The sequence below is a fragment of the Pundamilia nyererei genome, unplaced genomic scaffold, assembly GCF_000239375.1.
Source record: "Pundamilia nyererei isolate P.nyererei 1_Seehausen unplaced genomic scaffold, PunNye1.0 scaffold00025, whole genome shotgun sequence".
In the NCBI taxonomy this organism is placed as follows: Eukaryota; Metazoa; Chordata; class Actinopteri; order Cichliformes; family Cichlidae; genus Pundamilia; species Pundamilia nyererei.
In genome coordinates this window covers 455930-478547 of record NW_005187426.1, presented here as the reverse complement: position 1 = coordinate 478547, position 22618 = coordinate 455930, and the positions used below count along the sequence as shown (strand labels likewise).

At 38.0% G+C, this 22618-nt stretch overlaps 1 protein-coding gene across 2 annotated transcripts in view; it reads right to left on the bottom strand.

Moving 5' to 3' along the window:
* Window positions 1-22618, bottom strand: part of LOC102203896 (myocyte-specific enhancer factor 2A-like) — a 45718-nt gene that overhangs the window by 10154 nt on the left and 12946 nt on the right. The window contains exons 1-3 of one of the 2 annotated variants that reach the window (XM_005727534.1): window positions 14468-14590; window positions 13662-13847; window positions 8719-8922 (exon numbers count right to left, since the gene is read on the bottom strand). In XM_005727534.1, coding sequence (XP_005727591.1) covers window positions 8719-8922; window positions 13662-13715 — 258 coding nt within the window. In that variant the 5' untranslated portion in view covers window positions 13716-13847; window positions 14468-14590. Of the gene's footprint in view, window positions 1-8718; window positions 8923-13661; window positions 13848-14467; window positions 14591-22618 lie in introns of those variants that run through there. The other variant, XM_005727533.1, reaches the window with a different exon arrangement.

Below are 22618 nucleotides of genomic sequence, written 5' to 3'. Positions count from 1 at the left end.
GTTTTACTTAAGTAAAGAAGTACAGGCTCTGGGTTAATGAGGCAAGTTGTGTAAAGCGCTTTGAGTGTTCAGATAACGTCGGAAAGCGCTGTATAGGAACCAGTCCATTTACTTCACACTAGGCTTTTTTTTAATGCGTTTCACCTTTTGTACACAGTTTCTTACTCAGTCTACACACATAAAAATAAACCTCATCTCTGAGCTGCACCAATAAAGGTACTTAATCTGCACAATCACTGACAAACAAGATGAAACTGTAAAGTGGTCTTAAGCGAGATATTTAAGCACGTCCCTGATTATTTACTGGAAGACACTGATGTGACACTGAACCTCATCAACACCTATTTCAGCTTCAGTTTCTAAGGTGAGAAAATTTTAATGTCTCAGTATCTCAGCTCTGGAGCAGTATAGCACCTTGTGGAGACAAATATTATCTGCCTCCATATTTACTGTGAAGACTTTGTGACTTTTGAAGCCGCTGCTCTGTGTAGTTTGCACTTTATGGGTTTTCTTCCTCTAAAGAGAGGCTGCTCCATAAAGCAGACTTGCTGATCTTCTGTAGCAACCTTTTAAACATAATGAACCAGAGCACACACATATGTTTTTTAGAGCATGCTAGAAACAACTTTAAATGTAGTTCGATGGTTTTAGTTATGTATGGCAGACAGACAGGGAAATCAAAGGCAAAGAGTTGACTGTTAATGGATCCCTGAGCGTCACTGAGAGTGAGCCATCTAATTAGATTCACAACTCCTGTGTCTGTGGAAGGTTATATTACTACTGGCAGTGTAGCTTAGACAAAGCTCTACAGTGCTGTCAAAGGCAGTGCTGGTAAAGAAAATTGTACTTTGGAATAGGAACTAAATCTTGGGTTGGAATTCCATTCATGGTAAAGGCTAGAGCCCAAGACGAGTATCACAAATCATCAACATTCTTCAATTATTATAGTTATTAAACACTCACTTGCCACTCTTTTAGTTACAAAAGTCATTAAAACAAATATCTGACACTAACAACTAACAACTCACTGCATGTAGTCATGTTAACATCGTCAAAATGACGTGCCAGAGGTCAAAGTAAACATCAGAATGGGGAAGACTGATGACTCAGGTGTCTCTGAACATGGTGCCAGATAGGCTGGTCAGAGTATTGCAAAAACTGATGATCTACTGGGGTTTTTCCAACACAACCATCTCTACATTATAAAGAGAATGGTCTGAAAAACACAAACTGTTCATTGAGCAGCAGTTCTCTGGAGCTGCTCTCATATTAGTACTTTGATCTCTGCCATGTACTTAAGGACAAACAGTATCTGAATATTCTCTTCACTATCCAGCCCTGCTCATCTTTTTTGATGCTAACTTGTTTAACAAGTACTTCAGACATTTTTTTTTCCTGGAAAGACCCGTCTGCTACAGCCTGGGATAAAATAAGACTGACAAACCCTGTAACAACAAAACAATGAGCTAAAAGATGCTGTAATTCTCCAGTGGATTATAGGCCTCCGTAAGCACATTAATAAGTGATGGTACATTTCAAATATTTAACATCAACATGTGTCATGCATTAAAATCGAAGAAGATACGTAATTCCCACTGTACATAAAATCAAGTGAAGCATGGCATTTGCACTGCAAGCTGGTTTTGAATGATTAGGTTTAGATGACTAGTTTGAAATGCAGACCGAGTAACTGATATTTGGTCATTTTCAGCACCTGGCCTTTGGCAGATGAGTCACTCTAATAAATAAATAAACAAAAATCATGCCAATATCATGCAAGCCTGTACAATTACATAATTTCCCTGGTATCCATCACCTCATCTCTGCTCATCTCACGTCATAGCGTGAAATGAATGGACCATCAGGGCAACACACCACCCAGCTGACTGTTGGCCCAACACATGTGCTTTGCATTCCCAGACACTAGTACTTACTTAAAGCTTTAAAAACACACACAAATCTATTTCCACAACCGCTGACCGCTTAAACAGTCACTCACTCAGTTCCTGTACAATCTGGCTGCTGCATTTCAGTTCTAGTAAATTCAAGCTAAACAGAATAACAAAGGATGCACATATTTCTGTCCATTCAGTTCAACACAAGCTTTAACTAATCCTGTCTGACTGCTTGTTTGTTGGATGCTATTGGTTGACAACTATGTTGTTTTGTCTAATTATGGGAAGAGATATCACGGTATATTATGTGGGTTACCAATTACTTGTAATTATTCAAAGTGACAGCTTTCAAACACAGTAACCATCAGGGATTTAAAAATGCTGTAAATTACAGAAGGAAAAAGGATGCAAAATGCATCCAAATTTGCAGATCTGCTGCAAAACCCTTTGACTATCCACCATCATGCAGTGCATTTTTTCAGGAAACAAATGATGTCCAATACAAAGAGTCTGGTGCAGACATTTGCAAATACATTTGCAAATATTATACATCTGTCTTCTGGCAAGACTACCAAAGGAAAACACTGTGACACATAACCTATATTGAGATAAAGGCATTGGAACGTGTGTCTGTAAACAAGAAGGCCAGGAATGTTGTTTAAAAATTCATCTGTGCTTTCAAAGACTAATGTCTGTCGTGTGAAAGTAAGCTCTGGCACAAAGCCTTAGCTGCTGATTAAGATCAAATGATCACACTAATATCTATTCTGGTCCAAGTGTCACATTAACAACAGACAAAAAAAGATGCAGGAAAAGCCCCTATCTGCCTGCTTTAAAGCTTTAAAATTCTGGCATTCTAATGTATACGCACTGTAAGTCTTCACAGTACCTTGTAAATACATGTGACACAATACCAGAGCAAAATGTACCATTCCAGCAATGAGATTAAGCATATAATGAATGTGTAATTATTATTAATGATGTGAGGAGACACAAGCTTGACATGAGCTCTTTTAGTTGCTCCGCTCAGAAGTTTATTAGTCTGCAATCATTCTCTGATTCAGGTGAGCCCTGTGCTTGACCTTGCAACAGCTGCTATCAATTATCTAAACACACACTTTCTTTGAATATTACATACTAATTTTAAAGAATTAAACAAACAGCTTTCATTAGAGATGTGACAGTGGATACAGTACCCCACAGTATGTATCTCCACAGATGCTGGTTCACAGCACTACATCATGTCTGGGCACTATCTTAAAGTGGCTGTTAGAGGATATGACAGTGTGTATGTGTGTCCTTATCATCTCAAATGTCAAAGTCGGCTTTAGTAGATCTCCAAAGGCATCTGGATCACTGCCACCATGAGGCACGAGCTGCACCACTAAGCATCTTGACATGTGAGGGTGACGTCTTGTTGCTCTCGGGGCAACATCACAGATAAAATAAGACCCCCTCTTTCTCTGGAGCGAGTCTTTTCCAGTCGGGTGATTGCCCTACAGGCTAAGAATAGGCCAGGCATGGGAGTGCTTGAGGAGTGATCCAATGCATCTCTGGCAGAGAGAAAACGCACAGCTCGCATACTTTGAAAGGCACACTTACATTTCACAGATTGCTTTCACATGAAGCATCCTGTCACACAGAACTAAACCAAATCAGCTGTTGTGCGTTTTGCCACAGTGCCAGGTTTCACTGTGTTGTAGAGTTCTCTTTCTGTTATGCTTTTCATTCATCTCTGGGCTCTGCAGGCTGATAGGGCTGCACTGCTGCATACCTTGGACAACTGTTCTGTTGTTGTTGAAACTCAAGTCTGCTGGACACAAACTTGTCTCAATTATTATGACAAAAGTAATCTGTTAGTGATAGTAGCTGAACAGTGAGGACTTTGTAGCTGTTTTAGCTGGCAGGCCGTTATCATTACAGGTTTGCTTGCTTCCACCTCCATTTATGGTTGACATTACATTTTCATCTACACACATGGAGACATTTCAAAAGCCTAGTGCTTGTAACAGTGTATGCTAGTCTATCGCAAACACATTGTTAGGCATGGAGTATAGGGTTTGCAGAATTACTCTGGTTGTGGAATGAACACAATCCATGAAAAAGAAAGTTTCTTTGAAACACCATCAGAACCAAGTACATGGAGAGAAGGCCTTTCCACGGGAATATTTGTACAGTTGTTTTTGTAATTTCAGTGAACTGGTCCTTTAAATAGCTTACAGGAGCCACTTTTTACTTGAATGTGAAGAAATTGTACTTTCATGAAGTATACAGTTAGTAATCCAAGTGATTAATTAGGATTTATGAGCAGAAAACGACCCCTTGTTCTGCTGCCAAAACTGTTTTATTAGTTTAAAATTTCCTGATTTCCTGAACACTAAATTATAACCATGTGTAAGAATTTATCCAACCACATAAACTTTGGAGATTATAAAATATGCTCTCATTTATACCAGGTTATCTGCTGCCATATTTGACATTTTTACTTTTTAGATGTCAGCCCTGTGTCAAATAATTACTAGTTATTAACGGTTAAGGAAGTTGCTGCTGTTGTGCCATATGGATATATGCACCCAACCCTTGCATACTCTGTGACATTTATGAATAACTGCTGGTGCTTGAATGTGCTTAAAAGTCAAATTTATCCTACGTGCAAAGAAAAAAATGTTTTTTGTAAGGCAGGGACTTCATGGCTTCCTGTTTATTGTGTCGTGAGCTTTACTGACACCACGAGAGTTGGCAAAAAAAAAAAAAATCACAAACAAAGATTGGGTTTTGTATGGTAAAAAGTTACCATACAAAAGTATGAATGATATCACTCTTAATTTAATTCAAACACGAAATGGACTAATACCGTTTCTCTAAATGTTCATCTATTCTTTTAAAGCACTAATAATGGAAGGCTGACTTTATGGTATTGTTGAAAAGGGGAAGTTTATTAATATCCTTAGGTATGATGTTTCCACTTTATGCTTAGTAACGCAACAAGATAATGAAGCCGATAATGCAGCTTGTCAGTTAGTTCATCCAAATCAATGCCATGGATACCCTTTACAAAAAAAAATAATGAAAGAGAAATATCTGAAGTATTGCTAAGATTGATCACATACTGAGAAATATTCAAACTTTATATCAAAACATTTACCTACACTTTCTGTTAAACAATGTAAAGGAAGACAAAGTATGCTGGTATTATAGCAGCATCGCTCATGTGCAGATTTCCTGTGTGTGTCAAAACCAGCCGAGCTATTTGTGTGTTGAAGAGATAGACATCAGCAAGCATAATACTCCATCAAACAACGACAATGAATCCAAAGAAGCTTTCCGCTTCTCCTTCCAAACATGGGAAGACTGTTGTAGCCAGTGGGGTACTACTTTACACATAGTCAAATTTCATGCCTAAATGTTGCAAATAGACTGACCGATATGTAAAAGAACACCTCTCACTTTCTAAGCTTTGTTTTAACCAGCTTGTCTGTATGCGTGACATTTGCGGGAATAAACAAATAAAGGCTCAAAGCAGGCAAATCAAGGCCTATTGGCCTAGAGAGCAGTCACAGGTGTCTGCTTGTGGTTAACAGCAGAATAGACAGGGTCATAGTCCTTAGAATCATTATGGGCAACATCAATGATGCATATTAACTGCCTGCACCACCACCACTGTCACCACATCGAAAATTAATTCAGTGTTCGGTGATTGTAGAGTTTGACGAGACTTTCCAGGTTGACAAGTTTCTATTCTGCACTGGCTTATGGTTTTATTTTTCTTTTCAGCACAGTGCCTGTAGTTACCCTTGAAAAACAATGTCACATTTCCCGGGGAAGGTGAAACATTTGAAATAACAGTAAATTTAGAGCACACTGGAAAAAAAGACTTGGCCAGACTCTACTGAAACAAACTTAAAAACCAAAGCTCCTCTTTTCCAGTAAGTGGAGCCATTTTGGAAGTAAATACATTCGTTTGGGAAGCTTGAGTTCCTTACAATTAACATTTGGTACAGCACTGCCAAGCGTGTACACGTGGAACCATCTTTATGAGATCACATAAGAGTGATGAAACTGAAGACAGTTTGGTTGCTCTTCACTTTGATACAATTCTTTCCTTAAGATTGCAAGTTTAAGACTTGATTAAGGTTCTGGGAAGTCTAACTAAAGTTAGGTTAGGAGGACAGTGGTTTGAATGGTTTGAATTAGTGTAAGACCAAAGAAAATGAAAATTTATCCTCTGAAAGGATGGAAACAATACTGAGCGTGTGAGGAAAGAGTGTGGGAGCAGTAAATTCAGGCTTCCGGAGAGAAAAACACGCATTAGAAGCTTACATAAGCAGTTACAAAATGAGTCACAATGACCATTCATTTTTAATGGCAGGGACACCGACTAAATGCCATGAAAACAGAACAGAGCTGCTCAGGGACCAGTCTCAACAGCATCACCACACTGATGACGCTGTGGGACCAAGCAGAATGGGTGGATAGCTGGGTCTTATCACTGTGAACAGTCTCAATTGAGCTTTTCTGAGGTCCAGCCTATGTTTCATCATTTTTTTTGTATTTCCTTTTTCACTGTGTGACAAAGTGGGTGAGAGTACCACTTGTCTATATTCTTAGTTAATATTCTTGTTTTGATTTAACCATATTTCACATGTGATCTGCAATAGGCAAACGTCTACTATCTCGGGTTTATGTTTTGCACTTTTACAGATTATATAGTATAACATCTTGGTTTAAATCAACTCCTACAAGTTTGTTAAATTAACATGTTCTTTATTTCAACTGTTAATTTGTATTGTTTAGAACTTACCTTACCTACCTGTCTTCCAGAAACAAAAGGAGGAAATGTAGTTTTACTTCCTGCTTTATAGCTTCTGGGTTCATCTCAGGTCACAGGAAGAGACCAAGTGCGGGAGGGGAAGAACTCTTGTAATTTAATAAAGTTGATTTTAGAGGGTTTATGAAGAAATAGATTTATTGTTGTAATACGTATTGATTACACCACAGAGTTTATGTTGCCAGTAAAGAGTAGCAGTAGAGGTTTGAATATAATTATGTTCATCTTACCTACCGAATGGAATAGTCCAGAGGAGAAATCTTAAGTGAACTATTTAAGCAGAAGAACTCAGGTGTTTGAGAAGAAAGGTTCAGGTCAGTGTAGCTGTGTGCAGTTTGACCTTAATTTCCATTGATTTAAGTTCAGTTATGTTTATTTGAACTGAGTTAATTATAGAGTTGAGTTTCTTATTTGTTTCTTTGTAAATATTGTTTGGGTCACAAAATGGTGAATAAATCACTTGCTACACTGGACAGCATCAGTCTCCTGCACTTCTTTGACCGCTTAATTCAAGTCTTACCACACACTGACACTGAAAAGAAATGATAAGTAGACTAGTAGACTGGTATACTAAGTAGATAAGCATAGTAAGGCATTTGTTCTGCTATGTGAAGTGGTTTAGAGTCAGGTGTATATTGAAATGTATTGCTATAGACAGAATTTGTAATCAGAACTCTTTAACTTACGCTCATTCACCACTTTCCACTACTCTTTCTCCTAATCAGAAGGTTCCAGGTTCAATCCCTGGCTTTTCAGTCTGAGAGCTATTCTTCAAAACCCCAAGTTGCCCCTGATGTATCTGCCGTCTATGAATGTGTATGAATGGCAGTGTATGAATGTGTGTGAATCATAGGTTAAAAGGACTTAGGCATAGAAAAAGGTGCTTGTATTAATGGGTAACTGTGATAGTAATAAAATGCTTTGAGATTAGGAAAGTGCCAGTCCAATTACCACTTTAATGCCACAGTAACCAGTAGACATTAACATACGGTTAAACGAATATTCTCAATGACAGGCTACATTCATCATCAGCAGAGTTTACAAAGGTGGAATTTATGGCTGCGCAGTTATTTGGATTGAGTTACATGTTACACATGTACCAGTACTTCCTGATGCTCACCAAACAAGTTTTTTAAATTCCCTATATTGAACATTTGGACCAGTTTAGAGACTTTCTTAAATGACCTCTTTAGTTATTTTATTGCCTTCTTTCATAGTGGAACTCAGCCAGTTTTATTTTACCACTTTAAATCTTAATAACCTTTAGAGTTCCTATTATGCAGTAACTGTAGTACTGTACTGTAATCAGCATGAAATGAGCACACTGCTTGAGCACTTTTATTCGTCTAGCATCACCTACATGAAAGCTTCTTTTAATTTTGACTGATCAGTAGGACTATTCTCATTTTTACTTGTGTCGGATGGGGGACAGTTTTCTCACAGAATGCACCAGTGTAAACTAGTAGAAGGAAACAGCTGCATGCCTGTCTGTCTCTCCTGAACCTCAAGTGTTACTCAACCCTTACATCTGGCCTTTACTTTATAAAGATCAGCACTAATGTGTTCAATGAAATAACACATCATAAGCAACGGAAAATCTATTTCTCAATATTTCATAAAGAGGAAGACAATACTGAAGGCAGCACCTAAATCCTCTGGAGTTACACTTTCTAGGAATTCATCTTTCTAAAACACAACTGCAGGCATTTGTTTCCCTAATCTGCTGAATGGATGCTGCAAGAGTCGATCCATGCACTTGCGTGCACAATGAAATAATAACGCAGCATTATATTCTTGCTAAAATTTCATTAGTGTTAATTCAAAATCAGCTGCAGCATGCGATGTGTATTTGCATACTACAGTCATTAGTGCTGAGTGATGCAACATAACAGGTTTCAAGAAATGACCCACCAAAAGACGTCTCTACAAACAGACTATCTAAAGGTCAAAGAAGTGACATGAGTAAAAGGTTAAGAACAGCGTCCTACCACGTACCTCGACGATGTCAGAGTTGGTTCTGCTCTCGTGGGGTTCGTTGTATTCTGTGTACTTCAGCAGGACTTTGTCCATGTCGGTACTGGCGTACTGAAACAGCTTGTTGGAGCCATTGAAGATGATGAGGGCAATTTCACAGTCACACAGAACACTTAACTCGTAGGCCTTCTTCATCAGGCCAAACTTTCTCTTCATGAAAGTCACCTGGAAGAACAAAAGCCAGAGATCAGCCTAGAATAGCTAACCTACAACAGGTCAAATAAAGGGTCATACCTGTTGGTTCTTTCTAGATTTTCCCAAGCAAGTCAGAGTATTTATAAAATTAAGGCTACACGGCATCCAAAAATATTTCTGTCTGAAGTAATAAATCACCGTTTGCTTTGTACTCTGTGCTGTGTATTAAAAATGTTATAAATCTTTCAACAAACAAACAAACAAACCTGTTTACAGTAACAATTAAATGTTTTTGTCTTCATAACCCAATAATATTAAAAAAATGTCTTTTAAAGCAGTGAAATCTAAATAGTCCATCTAATGGCTTCTGAACAGGTAATCCGCAGTGCTTTGCCCCGTGGCCTCTGATGTGAATGTATGGTGCAATGATAGCAATAGTAATACAAATCTGCACTAACATAAATGTTTCATTTTAGGTGTTTAAACAACTCTTCCAAAACAAGCGATGCATTTGTCAGCTCATCCTACCGCCGTGTTCACTGGCTGATAGTTTTCAGAGAAAAGAGAAGAGAATTAAAATGTGTGTGTAAGTGTCAAACAGGAAGAGACAAGGGGTGGGGGATCTCTAGTTCTCTAGTTCTGCACTTCTGAAAGAACACAGTAATAATCTGGAAATACTAATTCAGTAACACTGCAGTTTCTAGTGGAATGTTACTGAATGAGTGGAGTGGATGGGAAAGGTAGGTGGGGAAAGAAACTTTGTAATGTTTCACCTCCCTTAATGATTACCATCAAGGTGTTCAACTTTATTAGTAAGACAGAGGGCTGTGCATAAACAGAAATACAGTCAAACCCCCCCTTTAAGCTCATACTGTAGTGTTATATTGCACTATGGCTTATAAAGTAGAACAGTCATTCTTGACACCTCCATATTCCTCCAGACCATAAAGCTAAAACATATTGTTTGGAGTGGACCATTTACAGCTCAGTGTAAACCCACAGGTCACACATGGATCATGCTCTTATCCCTTTTTTGGTGTGTAGCTCACTCCCTGCAATGAATCATCTGTATTTATCTGGGTATGTCTTACTTCTGTCATAGCTTCTGGGATCCTGACTCATATCTTTTCAGTTCCAGAAGCTTCTGCAGACTCGCATCTCAAAGCTTTCTGGCAATGTTGAGTGTCAGGTGTGTTTCTTTTTACATGGTTATTTCTGTAGTTCAGTTCTTTACACTTTCCTTTACACTTGTTGTTCTGAGCACTTTTACAGATCTTACCATACCGCTGTCATGACACTCAAGCATCATTATGGCCAAGAATTATAACAGGAAGCGTCTTGATTATTACCTCTGTAAAATATAATTGGGACTAGAGACAGATTTACAACTTTCAAAACAGCCCAGTTGTACGAAACTGTATACCGACACAGGACACATTATTATTAGAGCTAAATCTAAACTATTCACAGTCAAATAACAAAAATCTTTTTCTCTATTTTTAGCTTTTAGTTGCTTTTCTGCCAAACGATTTATTTAATTGATGGGAATTCTAAATAATACCACTTGAGTGATGGCTTAGTGGTGTTTCAAGAAACTGTGTGCACAGTACCTGTTTAGTAGAAAACATCCACTCCTCTGACAGTCTTTTTTACTTTTCCTGTTTTATGCATTCCCGAAGTGAGGAAACCATTTTATATCCTGGTATTATATACAGTATGTCATTGCTTTACATACTACAGTTATAAAGCAGAAATAACACAGACTAACTTTGATCTAACTGCAAGTCCTAAAAAATTCATATCTTTACTGTTACCAAAGTATTTAACTGTATTTGCAGTAAAATAATGTTATTTTCTTTCATTTATCGACAGCTGACATTGTAAAGCTAGTTTGACTATAGTCTACATGGTAAACCCTCAGATGGGTAAATATGTGGTCTCTGGTTTAAGCCTCATTTGAAGAATTTTACTCAATGGACTGTAGATTGACTTTTCTTTTTTATAGTATAGAACACCAAATATACATTGACCATAAACACTTTTATTTTCTTCCCATCCGGGCTGCTATAATGTAATGTGTGCCTAGTCGTAATATTTTGTATAGTAATTCTCACAGAATCGTTTTTGCAAACATGTTACAGTAACAAGATTAAATGATAGTGGTGAACTGAATGACAGTCTTACAGTTTGGGAAATAAACACGTCCTGAATTCGTAAGTGTGCTCATTTGTGAAAAAAAACAACAACAAAAAAACACATGACATAAAAGTTATAAATTGATTAGCATGTCATTGAGTACAATAAGTATTTGATTCCCTTACAACACACTTAGTACTTGAGTACTTAGTACTTCGTAGAGACAACGTTGTTGGCAAGCACAGCAGTAAGATGTTTCTTGTTGGTCACCAGATCAGCACACATCCCAGCAGGGAATCTGGCCCACCCCTCTTCACAGAAACTCTATAAATTATTTTAGCTTTCTTGGCTCCTGCTTGGCAACTCATTGATGTACTTCTTCTTCAGCCACTCCTTTGTTGCCTTGGCAGTTATTTTGGATCATTGACAGGCTGAAAGGCCCATCCAGGACCGATTTTCAATGTTCAGGTTGAGGGAAGGAGGGTTTTTTTTTTTATACATGGGTCTGTCCATTGGCCCCTCACTGCAGTGAAGCCATCCTGTACCCTTAGCAGAAAAACAGCCCCCAAACAGAACGTTTCCACTTCCATGCTTGATTGTGGGGATGATGTTCTTTGGGTTATACTCAGTGTTTCCACAAACACAGCAAATGAATGTTATGCAAAACTTTCATCTAACCACAGTTTTTTTTCTCCCAAACCTTCTCTTAATCATTTAGATGTTCACTGATAAACTTAAGATAGGCCTGTACACATGCCTTCTCAAGAGAGGGGATGTTGGGATCATCAATCCATTACAGCATATTGTGTTACTAATGAAGTGCTTGGTGACTGGGATACCAACTGCCTTGAGATCAGTTACAACCTTGTCATGTGTAGTTCTCGCCTAAACCACCAACTTTCTCATTTTTATTCTCACCCCATGAGGCAAGATCTTGCATAGAGCTCAGACTGTGGGTGACTGATGGTCACTTTGTTTTCCATTTTTTAATAATCTTAGCAGAAGTTCACCTTCTCACCAAGCTTTTTGCTGATGGTCTTGTAGCCATTCCAGCAGTCCACAGTCTTGTCCCTGACGTCCTTTGACAACTCTTTGGTCTTGCCCACGGTGGTAGATAGGTGGAAATGGAAGAAACTGATTCTGTATATAAGTGTGTTATATCCACATAATGAGATGAAATCAGGAGCACCTGTAACTGACTGATTGATTGATTGGCTGTGTGCCCATGTGGAACAGGAATTACAATCTATGGGAGCCAGAATTCTGTCTGGGTTGTAGAGAATCAAATACTTACTTCACCCAATGACATGCAAATCAATGTATTATTAACTATTATTTAATGTTTTCTCTCTGGATCATTGGTTCATATTCTGCCCCTCTCCATTAAAATGAAACCATGAAAATTACAAACTGTTCATTTCTTTGTAAGTGAGCAAACGTGCAAATTCAGCAACATTAAACAATCAGTTTCCAAAGGCATAAGGTCAGTTAACTTGTAAACTGTTGTCTCTGAAAACAAGTTTCAAGTGATACTATTTCTTGAGCGTAACTTGCAAATACACGTGAAAAGAGATTTCCAAAAACTACACTGTTCCTCTTTTAGAGTGTGTGGCTGCATAAACACCATCTATCACTAGTGCATCTTTCCACTAAAGCCAAGTCATTGCTGTATATTGTGCATGATGTGTGATAGTCTGATACATTAAAAAGAGGAAAAACTGCTGAAAACACTTTATGCACTTGACAGATAAAAAAAAAAAAAACACAAACCAACTTCCCAAAATAGAGTACAAGAACCTAAATATACGGCAGACTCAAGTGATAGTGCACGCCACACAACTGAAGCAGTGTCTATCTAAAAATGCTTCAGCCAAGACAACCAAACATCAAATATAAACATTATCCCAGATATTTATTTTCCAGCCACATCCCTATTTCCAGAGCCTGTGCCTTCCTTCCAGACAGGCTGGTATTTGTTGTGCTGTTGGGGGTGATATATATAGAGGAGACAGACAGAGAGGGATTCCAGTGGGCAGCAATGTGGCTGCGTAAGGAGACGGTGAGGAGAGAAGGCCACTGTGTGTCCCTAACACTGACCCACCCTGCTAATGACAGGGTGCTGTCCGGACCCAGCTAACCCCAAATTACTGCCCTCGCCACCAGCTGTGACCACTACACTCTCAAAAGTGAAACAGCTTAAAGAAACCTCTGGGAGCTTCTTAGATTTAAACAAAAGTGTACCAGCAAAAGGTTGGGTGCAGGATGCTTTTACAAAGTGTTAATGAACCTATCAGTACGTGCTCATGTACATAATATGTGTCTTTTTATTAGAAATGGGTACCTGACTAAAATGGCACTTCTACTTTTATGCGGCTCTTTGGGATCGTGGAATCAGCACAGTGAACGTCACATTTTTAGAGTGTGCTCTGAGCAGGAGCGCCACATGGGCCACACATCGACACATGAGATATCACGAAAACTAAACATAACAATGAAATAAATGCTGAAACTAGAAGGTGTTCTCAACAGTTAAAGTACACAGCAGATTTCAGCACTGACATAAAACAACAACGCAAAGATATTTTGCGCAAAAACTAAAGACATTTAAGAAGACAAAGGAAGAAGACACTCACCTGTCGGTTCCTCTCATCAACGATACGGGTGATTTGAATCTTCTTCCTTCCCATTGCTAAAGCAACGTCCACCAACAACCAAAGATGAATATCAGAGGGCTCCAAGTATATAAAAATTTAAAAGACAATCCTCAACACATAGTCCCCCTGTCAGCTCCTGTTAGTCCATCAGCTTAGCATGGCTTTCTGAAAGAGAGCAACAATCAGCGTTAACTTAATCATTGTTTATTTACTGTGTACGAGCAGTCACAGAAACAGTTCTATTCAGCAAAGATATTCAAATACTTGGACAAATCATAGAGTGCAAAGGGTCACACACTGCTTACACTGAAAATGCCAGTTATGCAAGGAAAGAAGGAACAGAAAGAAGAATGAATAATAAACATACATTAGTCAGGGACACAAAATCCATTTCTACCATTTTGAAATTTTCCTCTGCAGTTTGGCATTTCACATTTTGCTGTCACTGTTGATTGCAGTTTTGTAGAAAGAAGGAGGACATCTTTTCAAAACACCATAAAGAGAGCCATTAAGAGGACACGAAGCGAGACTGACTAAACACGTGCTGGTCCAACAACAAGGATATGATCCCTCACCAGCTTCTCAACTACTACTGCTGGAACACACAATTGAGCCAAAGACTGAACTTTCTGTTTGTTCTACAGAGCGTTCCTTTCACTCTGGAGCTGAATCTATAATTATAAAGAGACACATGAGCACAGACACTGTAATACATAGAGAATAAGCGTCATACTGTATGTACCATACTTCATCACACGCCTCTGTATACTGTAGCTTGCACCAACCTCTTCTTTATCTGCACCAACCAGGCCAGCTGTCTTTAGTGGATTCACCTCTGCTTTCTGGCTTTCTCCTCTTGCAGGAGTGACCACCTGCCTTGATGCGTCCCTCCTTTCTTCAACCTCCGTGTTTCTGAGCCCTGCCTTCCCGCAGAGCTCCTTAGCTCTTACCTAATCTCATCTGATCTGGGAGGAGGCAGAGAGTGAGACGAAGCCAGGCTTTATCCTAACCCTCCCTGGATTATTGCAGCATGTGGAGCCCAGCACTGAGCCACCAAAACCCCCACAGCAGACCCAGTTCACAGGGTTGAGAGATAGAACAAATGCATTTGTCTTTCACCAGAGAAAATGTATTGGTTATTTTTATAGATTTAAATGTAGTGCACATATCTTAAATGGTAATATAGTTAAATACCACTAAAAAAAAACCCCACACACACTTAAATTTTCCAAAATACCATTTTAATTCCAAATGTATCTTAGCCCACTTTGTTCTTGTTCCATTTAAATGATTATTTGAAACCCTACATTTTCTGTTTTTGTTTTAACATTTAAAGCAAAGTTATATTTAAACACAATTAATTTGCAAGAAAAGGCACGCTATCACTCTAATGCTTCCTGTTCACCATCGCCGAGATTCCAACTGACCCTTCAGAAGTCACGACAGAATATAAACTGTAACAGACAAAGACTCCTTGTATGTTTGGGATTTAAAGGTCACACGGATTTATCGGTTTTACAATCTGGATGATTTGATGGGAAGACACAAATATTTTAAAAAGAGAGAAAGAAAATCCTTTCCATGATACTCATCCCTGCAAACATCATCATCATGCAGATATTTATTTCAGCCTGTGCTTTTGAGTGTTGAATATTTGCAGTGTTCTAAGTTTCAATCAGATAAACCCTGGTATTGCTCTGGTATTATTAGGATAACAGACTGGACTTTGTACTATCTTAGTCACAGCATTCTGTCGTTAAAACATGATGATCTGCTTAAATCTGCTAAATTTGAACACTTCAGGTCACATTAAGTAAAGTCATAACCATAACTAGCCTCTTAGCCGGCCTAACTGGTAATCTGAATAAATGGGACTTCCCCGTTAGTTGCTGGTGCCAGAAATTACTTTAGTTTGGTGTAAAATGATTTTAGAAGATCTTAAATGTTAAGAAGGGAAATGTTTATTCTTCCAATTTGGAAGCCTGTTGAATTAGAAACAGCTGAATGTGTTCATTGTTTGCTATTATATATTTATATCAGTATAAATGTGTTCAGTATAAATGCATCTTATGTAATAACATTGAAAACTTACCTGAGATGGTGCTTTTTCATTTTGTAGCAGATTTAAAGTTTGACATTAATGCAAAAATCTTTCATGAATCTGCTGCTTCACTGGTCATTAATGACCTCTAATCATCTATCCATTTTCATAACAGGCTGGAGTCTGTCCCAGCTGTCACAGGGCAAGAGGCAGAGTATACTCTGGATAGACCACCAGTCTACCATAGAGACAGACAGACAACTATTCATGCTCGCATCCACACCCACGACCAGTTTATAATCACCAATTAATCCAACATGTCTTTGGACTGTGGGAGGGAGCTGGATAACAAGGAAACTTTCGTGTTGTGACAGTGCCGCTGCACCACCATGCTGCCTATGATAAGAAAAATATGGTGGCTAAAATCAGTACAATAATTACTTTAAACCAAGCTGCCAACTTGCCAAATTAATAGAAGTGTTGTTGTGGAAGCAATTTGCATCCATATATAACTCAGATTATGTAAGATTTACATTAGAAACCACTAACTACTCCAACACTTTGTACTGAAATTGAGCACTCAAAGTGCTTCTATGCTACAAGCTGCATTTATCCTTCCTATTTCAAGTAAACTCTGATTGATGCATCGGAGGCAGCAGGATTCAGCTTCTTGTCTAAGGAAACTTTGACATGCGGACTGGAGAAGCCAGGAATTGAACCACTGACCCTCCTACTAGAGGACAGCTTGCTGTTTCTCTTACCACAAAATGCATTCTGTGGGAATATTTCCTATCACTTTATTTGCTTCAAAAAGAAAATGTGGAAAAATGTACCAAAAAAAGACAAATGTTAGGTCTGTTTGTCTTTTTTGAATTGCACTAACGCTAACCTTTTTAATGGGATATTTCTATAATTAAAGACAAATTAAAGTTTGTTTTTAAGACCCCTTTACTTATTACACACTAGTGTTAGATTCTGGACTGGATAGTGGACCAGTGCTCTTTTCTAATATATTTAGCAACTCACACATTAAGTGCTTAATAGTAGGAGGACACAGCACAGGACTCTGGGTTCACCTTCTCTTGTGTTTTGTCATTTTTTGGCTACATCAGGGGAAGATTGTGGTTTCCCTGAAATATTAATACATGTAACATATCGAGTACTTTATCATTAGTTAGCCATCGCTTTGACTTTTTCCCCAAAAAAGGTCCGTCAAGGGCCTAAATATAGTCATAGAAAGGTGAATAATTTGTAGCTGCCATGTGCTAGTATTGTAAGCTAGAAAATCGATGTCAGTGAATAATTTGCAAATAGGTAAATGATGGTAAATATTAAAGATGTGGTTAAGATTTGTTGTTCATGCTGGCAGTTAGGGCTGCCATGATTAGTCGACTAGTCACGATTACGTCGACGACTAATTTAATAGTCGAAGCGCCGTTTGAAGCTTTGTAAGATCCCAAAAGGCGCAGGAATAAGTAGTAGGATTTAAGAGTGTAATAACGGACTGAAACAGAAGATGGCAGCACTGCATGTACAAGGATGCCAGCTGCCGTTAAACCCCGAAGAAGAAGGAGCTTTGTCCCAGAATTCATAGCGCAGCCCAGCTCAGTTGTCAACAATGGCGGCAGCTAGTTAGTTTTAATATTACTCTTATTATTCTTTCTGGGTCACAAAATAAACGTTTAACATATTTGCAGGTGAGAATGTAGCTGTTTAAACCTGAAATATCTGCTCAGTTTATCAAGACACCACATATTTTCAAAAGTGCTCTGACATTTTCGGAAACGTCTGTTATCCACCAGCTCGATAGCTAGCCGGGGGCAAGGCTCACTAGAGCCGGTGAGAACACCGGACTCCCGGCAAATCGTTTTCAAATCCACCGCCATCTTTCGCTACTCAGGTTAAACGTGATATATAAGTCACTTAGATAACTTAAAAATGATACTGTTTGGCTTTTTCTAGTATTTTATTTGTTCCTGAGTAAATCGGTTTGGCTGAGATTAAAGTTATAGTTTCTACACAGCTGAATAAACGTCAAAGAGACAACTGATTATCAGAAGTGTGAGATGCTCGAGAATATACTCCGGTGTCCTGTTATATTTTAGATAGCAAGGAGCAGACGGCAGAGTTTATTAAACTCCACCGAAACAATCTGCAAATGTCATTAAAATTTAATAAACTATCATCTTGTCTTTATTTTTAGTTAGCGCATACCTTAAACACTTAAAGCTGTAAGCTAATGATACTTAGCTAAGAGCAGATGCATGCTGGTGCAATAAGCTGTACGTTTACATCCAATGGATGCATGCTCTGATTAGTCGACTAATTGCAAAAATAATCATTTGTGGCAGCCCTACTGGCAGTAAATGTCTAGTCTCCATGTTTTCCTCTGAGTGCTTTATTGCTGACATTTTAAAAAGAATGAAAGATGATGCAACCTTGGATCCAGAAACAATGGAATACTACTGAAACACAAAATTGCCAAATGCTTATGGACACTTTTTCCTCTCTGTAGTAGCAACAATTGCTTTGTTTCAGGCTGCCCATGCTTCAGTCGAGTCTGTTTTACACCGTTCATTCACATGTTTCCCAGACAAGCTGTCCTGATCAATGTTACTATGGCAGAAACTGTCTGGCTGATATGAAAATTAATACAAACAGAGATGACCCAACAGACAACCAGCACTCACAAACACACAAATCATCCATGTACTGTAATATTATTACACCCAAACAAAAAGTCCCATCTATTCTAAAACATTGAGTAACCAGATCACTTTAACAGTTTGCTTTTTTCCATTCTGAGAATTCAAACTAAACAAGAACATCAGCATCTACTATTTGTGCTCCTAATATCTGCAACATACTACCACAAAACCTGACGTCTGCTCCAAATCTTAGTTCTTTTAATTTTAAGTACATTTTTAAATTTGTTTTAAGTTTGATCTTAAAACTGTTTTATTCGCTACTGCTTTTAATTAAGATGAAGAGATGTTCTTTTTCCTTTTGAATATACGTTCTTGGGTATGTACACTGGTGAATGTGATGATGGCTATTGTGGGGATGGTGGTGACGATGGTGGTGGTGATGATGGCAATGATGATGTATGTCTGTGTCATAGGTAACTCACTGTATGCATCCTGTTGACAGTTTCTCGTTATTTTATTTTGTTTTATTTTATATTTGTAATTTCCTTTGCTTTTTTATGTAATGCTCTTGATGTTTGTGTAAAGCACTGAGCACTGCCATGTCTCTATAAATAAACCTGTCTTCCCTTGCCTAAAAGAAAATTACAGTAATTTAGGATGTGTTTCATACACTGGTAACAAATGTGATATTGCTGTGGAATTTCTCCTTTTGTGGTGAAGTAACACACAAATATCAGATCATAATAAAGTGTTAATTATACGGATAAACACCAACATAAAAAATGGGGAAACATCAATTAAAAGAATACATTTGATTTCATCATTTAAACTTGCTCTGACCCTTTCAGCATCTCTCTAACGTTAGAAGATGCTCTCCTCTTGATACATCCTTAAACAGGGAGCGCTAAACCCTAGAGTGAACCTCACAGTCAAAAACCCTCCGCCTTATCTCGCCCATGAAATCCAATTCCTGTGGATATTCGGAAGCGTGACAATGCTTTGTCAGGGTGTGAAACACACTTTTCCAAGGTTGGATTGCGCTGGATTTTAATTTATCTCGTATGTCTCTTCAATAGCAGAATCTCACTTCTTGTTGATTTGGTAAATAAGAGTCAAAGAGCTTCCACCTAACATTGTTTTACAGATAAAGTATGGTGAGTGCCACACAAGAGTACATATGAATGGGGAGTACACACATTGGAACCTCTTTGCAAAAAAAAATAGCTGACAGCCAAATACATTTGCTAAAACTTCACATAGTTCTAAGTTGTTAGACAAAGTGACAAAATCTTTGAATAATCACATGGACGTAAAGCAGAAGTAAAGAATATTGAGCTCAGCCAAAGACAAAACTGTGGTCTGTAAAATAAAAAGGAAACGCCAAAGAAAGTTTTACCTTTAATAATTATTCTCTGTGCTTTTGTTTGTCAGTTTAAATTTGAATCAAGTTTTAAAAAAATGCAAGTTGTTATTTTTATGATTCAAACAAATGATGTTGCTTAGTGAATGTTAGTGTGGGCGAATGTAGCTGTAGCAGTACTTATTTTTGGAGTTGTTAATAACCAGCACCAAGCTAGTGCTGGGTGACTGAACACTATGGTGCATGAATATATGGGCTGCTTAGGTTTGGCAGAGCCCAGCAGAAGAGCACATCTCTGACTGTTTTTTATTTATTTATGGCTGATTTTGTTTAGATGTTTCAAGAAGTCTTTAAAGCGGAATTGCTGAGTAGTGCCATCCTAAGGCACTAAGCTAGGATGAAGAGTTTTGCACAAACACTGAAACTGCTGTGACAGAGATTCTTATCATGTATTGTAAGCAAATGTAGTGCTGTGGACACCTGGCATTGTAGTGTTGTTGTTAAGATCTTTGGAACAATGCACTAGTCCCTCTCTCTGTGTCTGACACATTACTGAGTTGACGGCAATGCAGTTAACTTGTGGCAGAGCACATAAACATCGGTTAAACTGTAAAGCTTGCAATCACTACTACCACTGCTTTATATTTGCAAATGGCTAAATAAGTCATATGCAGAGCACTGGCCAAGTTCTATCCATGAACATGGCCACCATACGGCTGGCTGTTTAGCTGCTGCATAAACATGGCAATGATATCATTAATCTTAGTAAGAAAGTAAAGTATATACCCCAAAATGTTAAACTGTTCCTTTAAAATACTTCCCGGTTGTATACAATTTATAAATATACTAAGCAATAACCTATATCCACTATGAAGAGCTCACTTAAATTTAAGCTCACTTAAAGCTACATTTTCTGACAGTGAAACATCATGACCCATGACTCTACTGAGCAATTCTTATGAATAGTGAAGTGTAGTGTGGGAGTTTGAAACATTGTGTCACCCACGTAGCTCATCAGCAACAGTGTTTCAAACTCATGGCCACTGAAATGTTCCAAGATTAAATGCAGGTTAAGTCATCTAATATTCATCAGTCATTTAAAAATGATTTGGAACTATTACTAGCATTTATTTGTGTGCGTCTCAAAACTTCAACTAAGTCTATATTTAAAAGTATGAAAAAATTATTTACTACCACAGTGATGACAAAAAGGCTGGACATAACTAAACTAGAGTGAAGTAAAACCCCTGCAAGCTGCCAGCTTCCTGTTAGCTCTGTCAACTACAGTACTTCCTGTTTTATGATCAGTCTGTCTGGCAAGGAAGGAGCTTTGAGTAAACCACCCTTCAAAACACTACAAACACACAAACCACCATTAACATTTTCTTATTCCATTGAGCACAAATTTATTGCTACATCCAAAGCCAGAAGTCAGGCCAAAAGGTCAAATAGATCAAATTATTTTATGCTAAACTTTATTATAAGTTATTTATCAACAATAAAGTTATTTATCAGTCTGTCTCTGAATTTAAAAAATATATACACACAAACAAACACCAAACAAATTTCTAAGGGCAAAGCGCGTGATCCATACTAGTGGTTGGAGCTGGTTTCCACTGTTCCGAAGGGCCAGTGTCAGGAAAATTAAACCCTATAATTGTCCAGATTTTCCTTCTTCCATATCTGTTACACAAGGGTAAAAACTTCACTCCCCTGGTTTTTCTATTTAAATTACTCATTGTGGTTTAGAAGAAAGCGCTGTCTAGATAGTGGAAAAAGGTGGAAAAAAACATTCCACTTATTCCATTTGAATTGACTTGCCATGTTCTCACATCAGTCAACACCACATGGAGAGAGATGGCATGTTAAAGGGCATTCAATGTCCAACTTGTGTTCTCACATGCACCTTTGTTAGATAATTTCTCAAGAAGTTCACGGTTGCAATTCATGTGTGAAAATAGTTAACATTAATTTTGAAAAATACATATCACACTGTCACATATCATAATCACATTACAACAATTATTGTGATGTCTATGAGCCAATAAGGCAAAAAGCAAGCCTTTGGTCAAAATGAAATATAAAATTGACGACAATTTTTGGTAAGAATTTGTTTTCAAGGACTTTCAACACAGCTACACCCACATGGAACCACGTGGCATTTTTGCAGGGGTGTTGGGGGTGTTGTACAGATTAGCCGAACAAGATCAAATTAGTTACTTAGCTGCTGGTAAGCTGATTGTTTGGGGAGAGACATGATAGCCGTTCCCTCTGTTTCCAAATGTTCTATAGGCACAGCTAACGTAAAGGCTATAAGTTAATATACTGCCTATTGCTTCATCGATGTAATATATAATATAATATAATGCATCTTTGACAATAGCAACACCTGGTCCATTCAATGCCAATAAGAGTCTCTGAGGAACAAAATCGCCTAGTGTTCTTAGACACCAGTAGAGGTGATCGATGTCAGCCGTCAGGAAGATCATAAAGTCTAGTTTTCATGCAGTGAAAAAAACACTGTATCCGTGATGGAATGCACTTCTGCGTTTACTGCACTGCAAAAAGAAAAAGATTAAAATCCACAACAGATGTGCAGCTTTTTTCCTGAAACACTGACTCTCTCTCTCTCAGAATAAAGAAGCTGACAAAGTTGAACTTTTGTGTAGTTGGTCAGCAAGACTGTTTTTGAGCAGAAGGCAAAAAAAGATGATGCCTTTTTCTTCAATCGATAGCAACCTTTGCTACACAAGATTTTTTTGCACAGTATAGTTCATACCACAACTATGTGTCAAATAAATGTTGCTCAAAGTGTATGCAATTGTACATATTTAAAAATTGTAATAGAGTTCACATAGTACCATGCATTTCCTCTTTCAGTATTTAC